Genomic DNA, 15,310 nt, shown 5'->3' with positions numbered 1-15,310 from the left:
GAAAAATTATGTAGCCCCATAATATCGTTGTCTTCCAAAAACCATTTCAATTCAAGTTATATTAGCCAACAATGTTTGAATATACTTTATAGACAATAAGTTTTTTCACATTATTTTATTTCCTCATCTACCAATAAAACTTTTCTAGGAATTCAACAATAAACCAACATTAAAAGCCATCTTTAAAATATCTTTATTTTTATTATTTGAAAAGGTTTGTGGTTATGTTTCTTTAAAAAGCTGTTTAATTATATATGCTGACATTTTTATAGGTGAAATGATTTGATGTCTAGGATTTTCTTCAAAATAATGTAAGGGTACAGAAGATACATGATAGGTCATCAGTTGATAACTGGTGAGCTGGGTGACAAATACACAAGATTGTTTTACTCCTTATTCTTTTTAATTTATTTATTTATTTTTTTTTTTTTTTTTTGAGATGGAGTCTCACTCTGTCGCCCAGGCTGGAGTGCAGTGGTGTGATCTCAGCTCACTGCAAGTTCCACTTCCCAGGTTCACACCATTCTTCTGCCTCAGCCTCCCGAGTAGCTGGGACTACAGGCACCCGCCACCACGCCCAGCTGATTTTTTGTGTTTTTAATAGAGATGGGGTTTCACCATGTTAGCCAGGATGGTCTCGATCTCTTAACCTTGTGATCCACCCACCTCGGCCTCCCAAAGTGCTGGGATTACAGGCGTGAGCCACCGCGCCCAGCCTACTCCTTATTCTAAATAGTAAAAAATCTGTCACCATGTTTGGGCACAAGCTTTCTCTCCAAGGAAATATTAAATATATTTTTCAGCACTTTTTCTATTTCTTCCTCATTCAGAGTCTTGAACTCTATCAGATCTGTATTGTCCTTGTAATTGAATCTCCTATAGGTGAGGGTGCAGCCCACTAAACAGTGAACCCCATCTGGGGTCTGCAAGGAACAAAATGATTTGCTAGTAAACACAGATGCTGAAGATGTCTGCAGGTATGTATTCATAGACTCAAAATCTTCGATTGTTCGAGGCTCGAGAGTAAAGGAGTAGATTTTTCGGTATTTGCTGTCTTCTAGGAGATCCGAATTAAGAAATTCTTCATTTGGAATGTACTGGTCTCTTCTGATTTGGTCTAGATACCAGAATCCATTCTCTTCCGTCAAGCGGAAGATGCAAGGCACTTGAGGTTGATCCTTCCCAGAAATTAACTCCAGAGGCTGCCACATCTGGTATGAGCGTCCAAACCCAGCGTCGACAATGTAGTTCCTGCCATCAATGGTCACCTGCAGGAGAAGGTGAATCATGCCAGTGCTGTACTTTTTGGCTGGAGTGCTGTAAACATACCCTCCCAACATCGTGGTCTCAAAACCTATAGTGGTCAGAGCCCAGTACAGAAGATGATTGACCTGGAGACACCACCCACCCCGATTTCTTCTCACGACTTGATCAAAAATGGCCTCTAAGTCTAAGTCCATGGCTTCCCCACAGTGGATGTTAAGGTTCTCAAAGGGAACAGCTCGGATCTGGTGCTGAAGAATGTCTGTTAATGTTTCCAAGTCTAATTTGTTCCTGGACTTCTTATAGCCAATTCTTTCAAGATATGCTTCAATGTCCATGATCCCCTAAGCAAGGAAAACAAAACAAAAGCAAATCATATTACTTTCACACTTGGATTTGAGTAAGCTAATTATGGCTATATTTTAAATATGTAAAAATACAATGGTTATAAGCATAATAATTATTTCTAGTGCTTTTATTATATAAATTCCTTTTACACATGTAAGTTCAGTTAATAGTCCCAGAATCCTGTAAGAAATGTATTATGTCTTCTTTCAAGTGTGAGAAGTTGGAAATCAAGACTAAATGATGAGTCAAATGATAAAGAGCTTGTTCATGATTCTCTTGGTGATTAATAAAAGAGAGATTCCAATTGGTATTCATTAAAATAGGCTTATAAACATCTTCTGATGCAGGCAGGAGAATCATGCAATAGAGTGTATAGTATTTGTGGTACATGACCCACTCAATTTCCCATTTAGCTGAGGCTTATACAAAGTTTCCCACTCAAAGAACTGTATTGATTCACTCATCCATTGATTGATTAACTCAAGAAACAGTTTAGTGAATAGCTGTAATGTGTTTCCTACCGATCTAGTGCTTGTTTACTCTCAAAAATCTTATTGTGGGAGTTGGAGTGACATATATAGGAAACTGAATACGTGGATAAAACATGCAGCGTGTTAGATTGTAGTAAGTACCCTGGGAAAGCTAAAGAAATGACTTAGTAAGTGCACAGGGAGAGCTCCAATTTCAAATTAGTTGGTTAAAAAAAAAAAAAAAAAAAAACTCACTAAGTTTTGAAGGATGCCAGAGAATAAGGCCTAAGGATATGCGTGAGGAGGATTGTTCCAAGCAGGAGAACAGAAAATAACAAGGCCCTAAGCTGGAAAATGCCTTGAGCATTCAAAAAACGTTCAGGAAGCCAGGGCAGTTGGAGCACGTGAGTGAGAAGGAGAGTGGATTGAGATGAGATCTGACAGGCAACTGCAGCCTTGGAGCTAAGACTGGCATTTTGGCTTTTACTCTAAGTGGAATGAGAAATGTCAATGAGAGAGGCCTGAGAGAAAGGTTGTAATTGAGCAATGTTTGCTACCATCAAAGTGATCTTTCTGGCGACTGTATAGAGGATAGGCTGCCCATATTGCGCCTTAAGGACAGTCACATGAACTAGGTGGAACCATTTTGAACACATATGCTCTAGGACCAGTGCTCAACTCATGGACAACATATGCCCTATGTAGAGCTGAGACTTTATTGAGGAACTGTTGCTGAAACCTCAGCGTGTACATTCTGCTACAAGGTAGAAGCTGGTGGGGTATTCATTCAAAGCTATTGGTGAGTAGAAGCTGGTGGGGTACTCATTCAAAGCTACTGGTGAGAACCTATTGAAGAACAACACTAACAAAGGGCTCACCAAGTTTATCAAGAAATGAAAAACAAGAGAAGGTAGAATGAGGAAACACCTCAATGAAGCCAAAAGCTATCTTTTAACTTTCAGGTAATGTGAACCAAAAAAAATAAATGCCCCTTATTTTGTTAAATCTTCTAGAAAAGGTTTTTTAAAGCTGACATCATGGACTCTTAATGTTTTGAGACTTTGATTGTGACAGTGCTGTACAGACCTCAAGTATAACTCTTTTGTAATGTGGTATGGCCTGAGGATGACCTTGTAAAAGGGAGCTGCCCCCAGTTGAATGATAATAAGTGAAGCATCTCTTATTTTCCCTTCTCATACCATTTCTTCTATATTCTCCTATTTTTCCTTTCTGACCCAGCTATCCTCCCCATATTGCCAGTTTCCAACTTTCTCTGTTCTCGATGTCGACATCATTTCTCCTAAATCTATTAGATTGCATTTCTTCTCATCCTAACTTCCACCAGCACCCTTTCTTAACATTTGGTCAAGCTCTAAAGTTCTACCACCCAGAGAGAGAACAAGTTGTATTTAGTTAGACCATGCCAACCCCTCTGTGCCCCCTAACCTAGAATTTGTACTGAGTATGTAAAGAAGAGAGAGAAGCTGATCCAAAAGGAAGAAGGCAGTTTATACATACCTGGACATTTGATTCTTGCTTAGAATATCATTCCTTCTATTAAGAAATTCCTTTATATCTCTTTTATTTGGTATAACTTGTTTGCAAGCATTTGTTTTCCTCTTTTTTCTTTCTTTCTCTCTTGTACTCTCCCTGTTCCCTTCCCTCCATCCTTCCTCTCCTTTTCTTAATTTTTAAGATAAGGTGTTGATTTGGAATTTAGCAACTGCAAGTCCATTTGGAAGAAGTCAGTTTTGTTAGAGGCCTGGATAGAGCAGTATGTTGTAACCAAATCACACTTGAACATTCTGTGGCTGAACATAAGAAATTGTGCATTACTAACACTGTGCTTCAAGGTGGAATGCTGAAAGCACTTGGAAAGTAGCTCAGGAAAAGAGTTCACTGAAAATACTATTAGCTTTATAGATCCACTTGTAAATGTGCAGTGATACATCCCTCCCTCCCTTTCATCTTGATCATAAATATAAGATTTAAAGGAGGCAGAGTGAACGTGCTTAGGAAGCCTACTGAGAGCTCTCAGAAAGGCACTTAATACCTTTCTTAGTAAGCTGAAAGTAGGTTGAGCTTCAGTTTTAATCCAAAAGACAGAATGCTGCTTCTTCCTGGCTTGAATTCTAGAAATAAGAGAAAAGACAGTTAGAAATATATAACATGACTTCCTTGAAAACAAAATAATAGTATTGTAGACCACAAATTATGAAGATTTCCTAAAAATCACAAAACAGAGGGAATGGACTGCACAGTAAAGCAAACATTTGAGTTGTATAAGAAAGTGTGTGGAAACTATAACTATGGAGATGGGAGAAACGCTGATGGGGCTAGAACCTTCTGGCTTAAAAACCTGGAAGCTGGGAAAGCCACCAGGAGCGGGGCTTCCACAGCCTCCAGAGACAACCCACCAGCTGATCATCAAAGACCAGGACGTAGTGCCAGCACCCGGTCTTCCTCTAGGTACAACTATAATTGTACGTGTTGAGGCAGATAAACAAGGTAAGGCCCTTAATGTATGATGCTACTCAAAAGAAAGAAGGACCATCTACATACAGAAGATCCGCCATCAGAGCATCTCTTGTCATAGTCACCTCTCCTCACCTCCACTAAAAAAAACTGAGGCCTCTGTGAAAAGAAATTAAATTGTGGGACATCCAGACTCATTTAGCCAAAGGGAAAAGTCAAGCTGGTAAGTGCGTCATGTAAATCTGCCTCCCCCTTTCTTGGTTCCTGAATAAGATGGCTACAAGATGAAAAGTCACACACCTCCCCCATATTTTGCCCACAAGGAAACTCCAAGTGAGCTGTTAAAACTTCACCATGACAAACAAATTGGGAGACATTAATATAATAATAAACCATGAGCTTACAGCTGCCTTAATTGACACAGACACAACTATATCTCTGATCAATCCCACCTTATTTAGAAACCCCATTCCTCAGAGTAATGAAAGAATTACCATGGTGGCTGTGTCTAATAAAATGATCTCGTTTTAAGTCCAAACCTCTATCTTACCATTCCATCCGGTTCAGCTCCCCTGCCGCAGGCTCTAAGAGTATGTGACATGCTCAGTAGGTACCATACATTTCTTAGATGCCCTGGGGCCCCTGTCAGTCTTTTGAGCCGTGATCTCCTCAACATCCATAATGCCCGTATCTCTTTTTCATCAAAAAGTGAACTTTTTTTTAGAATTGGGGCCAGGAGACCAAAAATACCGAATTACAAAATGTCCGGACGACGTACCACAATTTAGTACTAGTAATGTTGAAACATCATCTTGTGGCTGGGAGAATGAAATGGAGACACAGAAGTAAGTAATAGGGGAGAAGACAAAACACTGGAATAAAGAGCGGGAAACAGTAAAACTGCTTTTAGCTTCCCCAGTCTTCCTGCTAACACCAGAAGAGGATGCTTGCTCAAGGATGTCCCCTCCCAGTTATGGTCTCAGTCAATACAGACATAGGGAAAGTATTCTCAGCCACTCCGATAAAGGTAGAGATAAACCCAAAGAAACTCCTACCCAACCTTAAACAATACCCTCTATGACAGAAAGTCGTAAATGGAATTGCCTCTATTACACAAGATTATCTAAAAAGGGGCTCATTATTCCCTGCACAATCCCCTGCAACAGTCCTATATTCCCTGTAAAGAAACCGAGCAGGAGAAAATGGAGATTTGTGCAGGACTTGAGGGCAATAAGCAGTATTGTAATAGCCAGTCACCCAGTAGTCCCCGACCCACATACCGTTCTATCAGCTATACTCACTACCAGCCAGTATTTCTCAGTTGTGACTCTCTGCAGTGCCTTTTTCAGTATTCCTGTAGATCCAGACAGCCCATATTTGTTTGCTTGCTTTTACTTGGAAAGAATGGCAATATATGTGGGCTGTAATGCCCCAAGGGTATACAGAAAGTCCCACTTACTTTTCCCAAATACTAAAAACTGATTTAGAGGATCTAATTTTTCCCCAGAGCTCAACACTCATTCGGTACGTGGATGACCTTCTCCTTTGTCCAGGCCCAGAATCTTCCTCCCAGGAAGATAGTCTATATTTACTCAGCCAGCAAGGGTACAGAGTCCAAAGACAAACTTCAGCTGTGCTTACTGCAAGTTAAGTATTTGGGGCATATTATCTCAGTCAAAGGACTGAGTATTAACCCTGATAAAGTGAGAAAAATTTTAGCTTTCCCAATGCCCATCACCAAGAAACAACTTAGAGGATTTTGGGGGACTGGCAGGCTGTTGTAGAAACTGGATACCACATTTCTCCTTTATGGCTCACCCTCTATATGCATACCTAAAAAATGAACAACCTGATCTCATCATGTAGACTCCAGAGGGACAATCGGCTATATAACAAATAAAGGAAATTCTAACTAATTTCCCAGCCTCACGGCACCCAAATTACAGATTGCCTTTCTCCCTTTTTGTATGTGAAACTGGAGGTACTGCATCCAGGATACTGACGCAGAAACATGGTGATCATCAGAGACCTGTAGGCTATTATAGCCAACAGCTGGATGCTGTGGCTCGAGGGCCGCCTCCTTGTGTAAGAGTAATAACAGCCATCGCCCTTCTGTGCAAGTCTGTTGAAGAAATAATTATGGGTTCCCCCCTTGCCATTTTTGTGCCACATCCTATTGAGACCCTTCTAAATTCTCGTCATACCCAGTATCTGTCTGTCAACTGGTTAGCCTCTTACGAAATTTTGCTTTTATCATCTCCCAATATTACTATTTCCTGCTCTGTAATCTTAATCCAGCCACTCTCTTGCCGGGCCCTTCCGACAACTCCCCTCATGACTGTGTTCTGATGACTGACCAACTTCTCACCCCCAGGACAGACCTCCAAGAGATGCCATTGGATAATGCTGAGATAGAATGGTATATCGATGGGTCTTATTTAAGAGGATAAAATGGAAATTTTAGAGCAGGATATGCGGTGGTTTCCTTACTAGAGGTAACTGAAGCCGGGCCTCTTCCCCAAGCCAGATTGGCTCAAGTAGCCAGACTAACTGCCCTGATTCGAGCTTGTCAAGTGGCAAAAGAGAAGACTGCATACATTTACACTGACAGCTGCTACGCTTTTGGGGTTGCTCGTGCCTTTGGGATGCTATGGAAAGAGAGAGGGTATTTAACCTCCTCAGGGCAACCCATAGAAAATGGACAGCAAGTATCAGAGCTGTGAGAAGCTATTCTAAAACCAAAACGTTTGACAATTATAAAAATGCCAAGTCACTCAAAATTAGACACCAGAGAGTCAGGGTAACCAATTGGCTGAACCCACAGCTAAAAGAGTAGCATCTGAGCCACCAGGTATGTTACGTAAAATGCAGAGTCCCTGCATTTTTCCTCTGCCTCTTTTGTTTATGTCATTTTATGCAAAAAATGCAGATTCACGGAACCAAAGCCATGAATGACCATTTTCCTCCCAACCCCGCTCTTACATGAAAACTGTGCTTCTTGATACCCCATCCTTTCCCCTTTAAATTTGCAGGCCTCAAAATCATCTTCAGAGAAAGGCATAGATCTGTCTCCCAGGCCCACATCCTTAACTTTGGCAAATAAATCTCCTAAAATGATTGAGATTCGTCTCGTCATTTTCCTCGATTCACAAGTCTACGCCAACCCCAGTTGGACATCTCACCAGCTGTACCAGATTCAAGCAACAAATAAAAGTTGGAAACAGAGCTATACACACATAAAAATGATGAAGACAAAATGAAAATACTATGAGATTGGGATTAGAAGAAAAGACATAACATGCTTAGAAGTTACATACAAAAAAACCACAACCAATTTAAGAAAAACTGAAAAAAAAATTTTGTAAAGGTATCTGGGGCTATGGACCATGTAAAATCAACTCAGTAACAAACAGCTAAAAATAAAGTGGTAAAATAAGTTTTATAAAAGGAAAGATTTCATACCTTAGAATACTCATTAAGGACAGAAATGGAACTAATTAATGATCAACAGAATACATAATTAATGATGAACAGAAAGGAACTATACAGATACAATGTCATATCACATTGCTTATATGGAAGGAAAGCTTGATATTCATACTAAAGGCTAATTAAATGATAAAGCAATTAAGATAGAATCTAATAGAAAGCAGTCAAGGACAAGCCAATGCAAAGACAATTGGTGCTTCTGAAGTGGAGAACGCAAAAAGTGCAATAGAAAAATGTATGGCACTATTCACAATAGCAAAGACACAGAATCAACCTAAATGCCCATCAGTGACAGATTGGATCAAGAAAATGTGGTACTTATACACCATGGAATACTATGCAGCCACTAAAAAGAACAATATCATGTCTTTCATGAAAACATGGATGGAGCTGGAAGCTATTATCTCTAGCAAACTAACACAGGAGCAGGAAATGAAATACTACATGTTCTCACTTATAAGTGGGAGCTAAATGATGAGAATTAACACAAAGAAGGAAAGAGCGCACACTGGGGCCTTTCACAGGTTGGAGGGTGGGAGGAGGGAGAGGATCAGGAAAGATTACTAATGGGTACTGGGCTTAACACCTGGGTGATAAAATCTGTACAACAAACCCCCATGACACAAGTTTACCTATGTAACAAACCTGTACCTGTACCCCTTGAAGTTAAAAAAAAAGAAAAATGTATGTAAAGATAAATATTTTCCTGAAATGATGAAAACATTGAAGCTGATAACAGAGAAAATTCTGGGAAAGTTCGATACAACATGTATGCCCCTGGAATATATTTTTGTTAAATTTTTAAAAGTCAGAATTAAAGACAACTACTCAAGCATCTGGCAGAGAAAGAAAATATTTCATAAAAGAGAAAACATCAGGCCAGCAAGAGAATGTTACACAGAAATATCCATTGTTGAAGTAACAGAAGTCTATCTTCAAAGTATTGAAGGGAAAGTGTGTGCTCCAAATATTCTGGCTAGTATTTCACTTGATCATAAAGGCAACATGAATATAAAGGTAATATCAAACATAAAAGAGCTTGAGAAATGCAATAACTGAGGTGTCCTGATAGTTTCTGTTTCATGGCCAGTGAACGAGTAGATGAATATGGAAACCAAGAAGGAGAGGGGTCACACTAAGGGAGTGTTGGTGAACACTGACTCCTTTCAATACAGAACAAAGAGTAGAAAAGTTACAAGAGTTACAGCTTTTGAATGAGTCATTTTGGCTTATATAGAGATAGAAATATGAAGTTAAAAATTAAATGTGAAGATTAAGAAAGACCAGAGTCTAGGAGAGTCCAATCCAGTACTGTCAACACTGGAATTGTTAAAAGATCATTTTTTAGGTATAACGTTTTTTAAAGTTTATTAGACAGCAATTCATGAGTCAGGCAGCACCAGACCACGGGTGGCTCAATGCTCTGCTGAGGAAAGGGGAGGGCAGGAGAGAAACTTTTATAAACTGTTTGCAGGAGTGAGACAAGGAAAAGCTATTTGGTTGGTTAGAGTGAAAAGTCCCTAGTTAGAGGTTAGTTGACAGTTTCTGATTGGTGAAGTCTCTAGTTTTCTACTGTTTACTGGTAAACAGTAAAAAGAATGAAAAGGAAACCATAGGAGTCAACCAGTCTGATGGCCCCCAATTAAAAGATTTTTAATGGAACATATTCTGGTTAAATTATTGAAATGTAAAGGCAAGACCTATCTAGGTACAATAAAATAAGGAGGGTAGCGCTTGAAGGGAACTGGAGAGTGCATTCCCTGTCTGAAGTTTTTTAGACAAAAAAAATTGAAAAAACAAAAACCATATAATATATATATATATATATATGCGCAATGGCTCACACCTGTAATCCCAGGACTTTGGGAGGCCGAGGCGAGTGGATCACTTGAGGTCAGGAGTTCAAGACCAGCCTGGCCAACACGGTGAAACCCCATCTCTAATGAAAAATTTAAATAAAAAAAAAAAAAAAGCCAGGTGTGGTGGCATATGCCTGTAGTCCCAGCTATTCGAGAGGCTGAGGCAGGAGAATCACCTGAACCCGGGAGGTGGAGTTTGCACTGAGCTGAGATCGTGCCACTGCACTCCAGCCTGAGCGACAGAATGAGACTCTGTCTGAAAACAAACAAACACACCTATTGGTTTCCACCGTAGGTATGGAAGGGCATAAAATAGAGCCTGCTCAGGGTACCTAAGAGGGAACACGGGGCTGGCTGGCAAGGATTCAGGACTGGGGTTAGCGCAGGAAGAATACTTCCAGTAACTTACCTGGATCCCTTCAGATCTCTTTTACCATCTCGCAGTGCCCCTGGCCGGCCTTCTATGTTCTTCTACTTTAGGACCTGTACCCTAGACTCTCTTTGGAGCACTCCCAGGGGCTCCTGAAGCTGCTTTGCCCTTCTTTGCAGAGAGCTAGAAGTGCCAGGGATTTATGTCCTGCCAGGGCAGTGCTGGATCAATGACTTAGTAGGAGGTCTGGAAAGCCTAGTGCCCTTGCCTTGCGTCTGGACGCACTTCAGAGTTGCAATTCACATCCAGGCTGCAGCTGGGGCTCTCCCAGCACTTCCTTCAGTTTCTCACACATGGATTCTTGTCTTGGTGTCTGGTTTGGGGGAACCTGACTTAAGTCGCCTTGGTGGACATTTTGGAGAGCTGTGTAAAAGAAAGGTAGGATACACAGAATGAGGCAACTTCTAGAGGGCCCTGGACGTTGGGCAAAATGCTTGTGTTTTTCTGCAGAGTTGATGAATGTTGTGTAGTTGAATGATCAATATTCAACTGTTGACCAGCTATTGTGACTTACCCCTACGTGACTTGACACTTCAATAATAAATCAAATGATTGGATGTGGTACACCTGGAGAGCAGGTGGATACACAGATCTCATTGTTCAATTCCAGGTCCCTAGAATCTATACATGTTAAATACACAGCAGTGGTTTTCTTTTTGTTTATCGCTAAAGAAACCTTTATTCTTTCTCTTGAAAAAGTTATAAACAGGAACCCAACATAGAAGAATTAAAAGCAGATTAACACAGAGGTAGCCTGCCTATGAGATAGGGGTGTTACGCCTTAAGGCTACAATTAGCACAAGTACAATTGTGGACTGAGATAAAATCATCTACACGTGCTGCATAGATTTCTGGCATTAATAATTAGAAGAATTATAAGGACAGCCAATGAGTGGCGTTGCTTTTCTTATTCCTTCTCTTTTGTCTCTACCACCATGGAAGAAAGGCATGGAATCCCACTAAATTGACACTACAACCTAGCCCCCTCCAAAGCCAGCCCATTGAGTCTCTGGAAGAAAAGGGGTTGCTGAGGTAGCCACACCTAAAGACCATCATTCAATAGTTGTTCATGTCCAGAAGGCCACTCACTGCCCCCAGTTAATGCCGACTGGGGCCAGGCAAGTGGTGGGGGGTACTTGCAGCAGGCCAGGAAAACAAATCTAGAGAAAAACAGCTGCCATTGCTGAAGACGGCAGAGGCCAGACAAAATAAGTCTCTGGGCAGCGTGCAGGTAGAAAGTTGGCGGTTAAAAAGTTGCTTTTAAGGAGGAAGGTGTGGTCACCTGTTCTGAGTTTCAAGCATTCAAGAGCAAAGAGTATGTCTGATTTTTTGTTTGTTTGTTTTTTTTAATTAGAAAAGTACAAACAAGTATACCATTGTAGTGGGCATCGTGTCGGCATGGGAGCAGCATCCAGGGTAGAAAGCCCATTGGGCCCTCAGCTCCTGGGGCTGGCTGTCTGGGCCAGTCTCCTCTCTTCTGTAGAATTCTGCAAGTCCACATTCAGCGGGTGATGCTCTCAGTCTGGCAGTGAAGGAGTTAATTTTTTTGTCATTCATGCCTCCTGGAGACCCTCTCCACTAAGCATCCTTCAGCCATGATAAAACTTTGTCCCTGGTATGGTGGCTCACACCTGTAATCCCAGCACATTGGGAGGCCGAGGCGGGTGGATCACTTGAGGTCAGGAGTTCCAGACCAGCCTAGCCAAGATGATGAAACCCCATCTCTACTAAAAATACAAAAATTAACCCCATCTCTACTAAAAATACAAAAATTAGCCAGGCACGGTGGCGGGTGCCTGTAATCCCAGTGACTCAGGAGGCTGAGGTAGGAGAATCACTTGAACTCAGGAGGAGGAGGAGGTTGCGGTGCGCTGAGATCGTGCCACTGCACTCCATCCTGGGCAACTGGGCAAGGCTCTGTCTCAAGAAAACAAAAACTTCCCTCTGAAATTCCCATAGGCATTGCAAACTACAGAAAACAATCATTCTGGACATCCGGGATCATTAGGGGCTTTTTATCAGCTAGTGCAAGAGGAGCCGGAATTGTTACGAGCTTGCTGCCTGTAGGACTAACTGGGTCCTTTGGGACGCACACCACTGGGGACAGAGGAGGGTGAACATCACGGTTACAAGTAACCAAGAGGGAAATCCTATTGAGAATGTTGCCTTAAACACATCGGCTATCTTTTAACACACATATTTAATTCTCACAACAACTCCTTTAAGTAAGCAGTACTCATAGCTCCATTTTACTGAAAAAGAAACTGAGTTTTAGGGAAACTAAGTGACTAGGCCACGTTCTCACAGCTATAAAGCGGCTGTGACTCTAAACCCAACAGTTTGAATCAAGGACCTGTAACTGTCACCACTATGATGTGGAGTAGTGACAGCATTAGCTTTCAAGTATGTGCCAGTCAGACTTTCTGAACAACCTTATACTTGAAATGTGGACATCGTATAGAATCTACTCTCCTGTACTCACACTTGACATAGGATTAAACCCCAATTTCAAAGTACGCTGCAAGTCCCTTACAGAGTTCCACTTACCAGGTTATTTCAGCCAGCAACCAGGAACCAGACTGAAAGCAGACCTCCCACGTCCAACGTCTATGAGGAAGTGCTCTCACTTTCAAAGTCTGCAGGAGAAAGTGCTCTCATTGGATGTCCAAGTGGCCCCGCCCCCAGAGTCACCTTAGGGTTACCCCAGGGAGCCCTGGGAAATGTAGTTGCAGGGCCTCAGGTTGTTCCTGTGGACCCCTTATTCATATCTTTCCATTAAAAAAGTATGGAGAGTTGTACTGTCCGATTATCCCCATGCCACTGGCTGGGAGGACTGTGCCCTTGTATTTCACCTGGTTCCTGCTCTCTGGGAGCCTGACACCAGATGTCCCATGTGTGATGTGGAACGTGAGAGCTTGGAACAGGTCCAGGAAAAGCAGAACTGGTAACCTAGAGGAGGCAAAAGAGGAAGATGGAAGGCTTTAATCACGCTCCAAGTTTATGGCTTACTTTCTTCATCAACTCCCATTAGGCCTCTTTTAAAACTTTTTCTTCCCTTCATCCATCATCCTCATTCCCACTGGCCTCTCTATCTGAAGGCACTGGGTAATGTGTCTGAAATAGCTCCATGTGTGGGGCATGAGGGTGATATATGTCATATGGCTTTGTTTATGCTGGTGTACTTTATTTACATTCATATTGTTGATCTACAACTCTTGCTGTTTCTTATGCATTTTTCTCTATACAATATAATTTTTGTTTCTTTATTCACACATAATGTATATGTTTACCGGGTACAATGTGATGTTCTGATACATGTGTACGCTGCATAATGATCAAATCATGATAATTAGCACATCTATCACTTCAAACATTTATCATTTCTTTGTTTTGAGGACATTCCACCAGTGAGTGTTGCCTTGTGCTGTGTGTTTGGCACCTACTGTTGTGGAACATGCCTCTGGCGTCCTGCCGCGTGAACTCGGGACTCTATGGGAAGGCTTTCTCTTGGCATGTCCTCAGGCAAGCTAGACAGACTCGAAAACTAAGGGGCTGGGACCACTACTCAGCCCAGGATGATGGGAGTTGGAGGCTAAATATCTTTGTGCTGTACCTGGTCAGGTGGAATTACTCTTACGCTTGTATAACACTGCCTCCTGGTGTTGTCCAGTGGAATTATGCTCCCTTTGTTCACAGGTAACTTGCCAATAATGCACCCTTTATCGATTCTCAAACTGCCCTGGTCTCACTGTCCCACTCTTGCACTGGTGCGTCCTTAAATCATCTCCCAAATAATCTACCTGAATGCAAATTCTTGTTTTAGGGTCTGGTCAAAAGACACTTTAGCTAGGTGGTTGTGAAGTGGACGGGAACTTGGATTCCTCCTGCTGAGGTAGCAGATTCCCCTCTGACCCAGGGTGGGTCTAAATGCTCCCTCTGTGGCCTCCAGCGTAGAATCAAGGGCCTTGGAGGCTCTGCCCAGTGCTGTGTTCCACTGCAGTGGGGTCAGCACTAGGCTCCAGTGCAAAATCCCACACTAACGTTCCTTTTACTTCCTAAGGAGGTAGATTCTGTCTACTGTGCACTGTGCTGCCTGGGCTCGTGAGGATACTTGTTGAACTTGATGTCCCTGCAGGGGAATGAATACTGGAGGGTTCTATTTGGCCACCTTGTTCCACCATCTATTTTATTCTTTTTGATGCTATTGTGATGGATTGTGTTTTCCTGATTTCTTTTTCACATAGATCATTATTGGTGTAAAGAAATGCAACTGATTTTTATATGTTGATTCTGTATCCTGCTACTTTACTGGATTTATTCTAACAACTTTTATGAAGTGTTTTGAGTTTTCTATATGCAGGATCATGTCATCAACAATTAGAAAAAAATTTACTTTTTCCTTTTAGGCTCTTTTTTTACCTCTTTTTTTTTTTTTTTTTTTTTTTTTTTTTTTTTTTTTTGGTTTTTTGGTTTTTTATTTTAAGTCCTGGGGTACATGTGTAGAATGTGCAGGTTTGTTATATAGGTGAATGTGTGCCATGGTGGTTTGCTGCACCTATCAACCCATCATCTAAGTATTAAGCCCATCTTGCATTAGCTATTTTTCCTGATGCTCTCCCCTCCCTGCGCCCTCACCCTCGTCACCCTGACAGGCCCTAATGTGTGATGTTCCCCTCCCTATGTCCATGTGTTCTCATTGTTCAGCTCCCACTTATGAGTCAGAACATGCAGTGTTTGGTTTTCTGCTCCTGCGTTAGTTTGCTGAGGATAATGGCTTTCAGCTCCATTCATGTCCCTGCAAAGGACATGATCTCATTCCTTTTTATGTCTGTGTAGTATTCCATGGTCTATATGTACCACATTTTCTTTGTTTAGTCTGTCAGTGATGGCCATTTGGGTTGATTCCATGTCTTTGCTATTGTGAATAATGCTGCAATGAACATATACATGCATGTATCTTTATAACAGAATGATTT

At 41.5% G+C, this 15,310-nt stretch overlaps 1 protein-coding gene across 4 annotated transcripts; it reads right to left on the bottom strand.

The window, feature by feature from the left end:
- Positions 1–597: 597 nt before the first annotated feature.
- Positions 598–12,969, bottom strand: LOC104655225 (arylamine N-acetyltransferase 1). Of its 4 annotated transcripts, XM_030938181.1 has the most exons (5): positions 12,882–12,959; positions 11,709–11,856; positions 10,314–10,697; positions 4,135–4,213; positions 598–1,607 (listed from the first exon to the last, which is right to left on the bottom strand). In XM_030938181.1, exon 5 carries the CDS (start codon positions 1,599–1,601, stop codon positions 729–731), a length of 873 nt encoding a protein of 290 aa, XP_030794041.1. In that variant the 5' UTR covers positions 1,602–1,607; positions 4,135–4,213; positions 10,314–10,697; positions 11,709–11,856; positions 12,882–12,959; the 3' UTR covers positions 598–728. The 4 variants fall into 4 exon arrangements, with proteins under 4 accessions (XP_030794041.1, XP_030794042.1, XP_010352933.1 ...); XM_030938182.1 differs by lacking the exon at positions 10,314–10,697; XM_010354631.2 differs by lacking the exon at positions 11,709–11,856 and having other exon boundaries at positions 12,882–12,950.
- Positions 12,970–15,310: the final 2,341 nt, after the last annotated feature.

This window comes from Rhinopithecus roxellana, chromosome 9 (genome assembly GCF_007565055.1).
Source record: "Rhinopithecus roxellana isolate Shanxi Qingling chromosome 9, ASM756505v1, whole genome shotgun sequence".
Classification (NCBI taxonomy): domain Eukaryota; kingdom Metazoa; phylum Chordata; class Mammalia; order Primates; family Cercopithecidae; genus Rhinopithecus; species Rhinopithecus roxellana.
The sequence above is the reverse complement of the archived record's forward strand: the minus strand, read 5'-3'. Positions and strand labels throughout refer to the sequence as shown.

Coding starts and splice junctions, on each gene's coding strand:
- LOC104655225 (XM_010354627.2), bottom strand. CDS start 1,601: ATGGACATTGAAGCATATCTTGAAAGAATTGGCTATAAGAAGTCCAGG.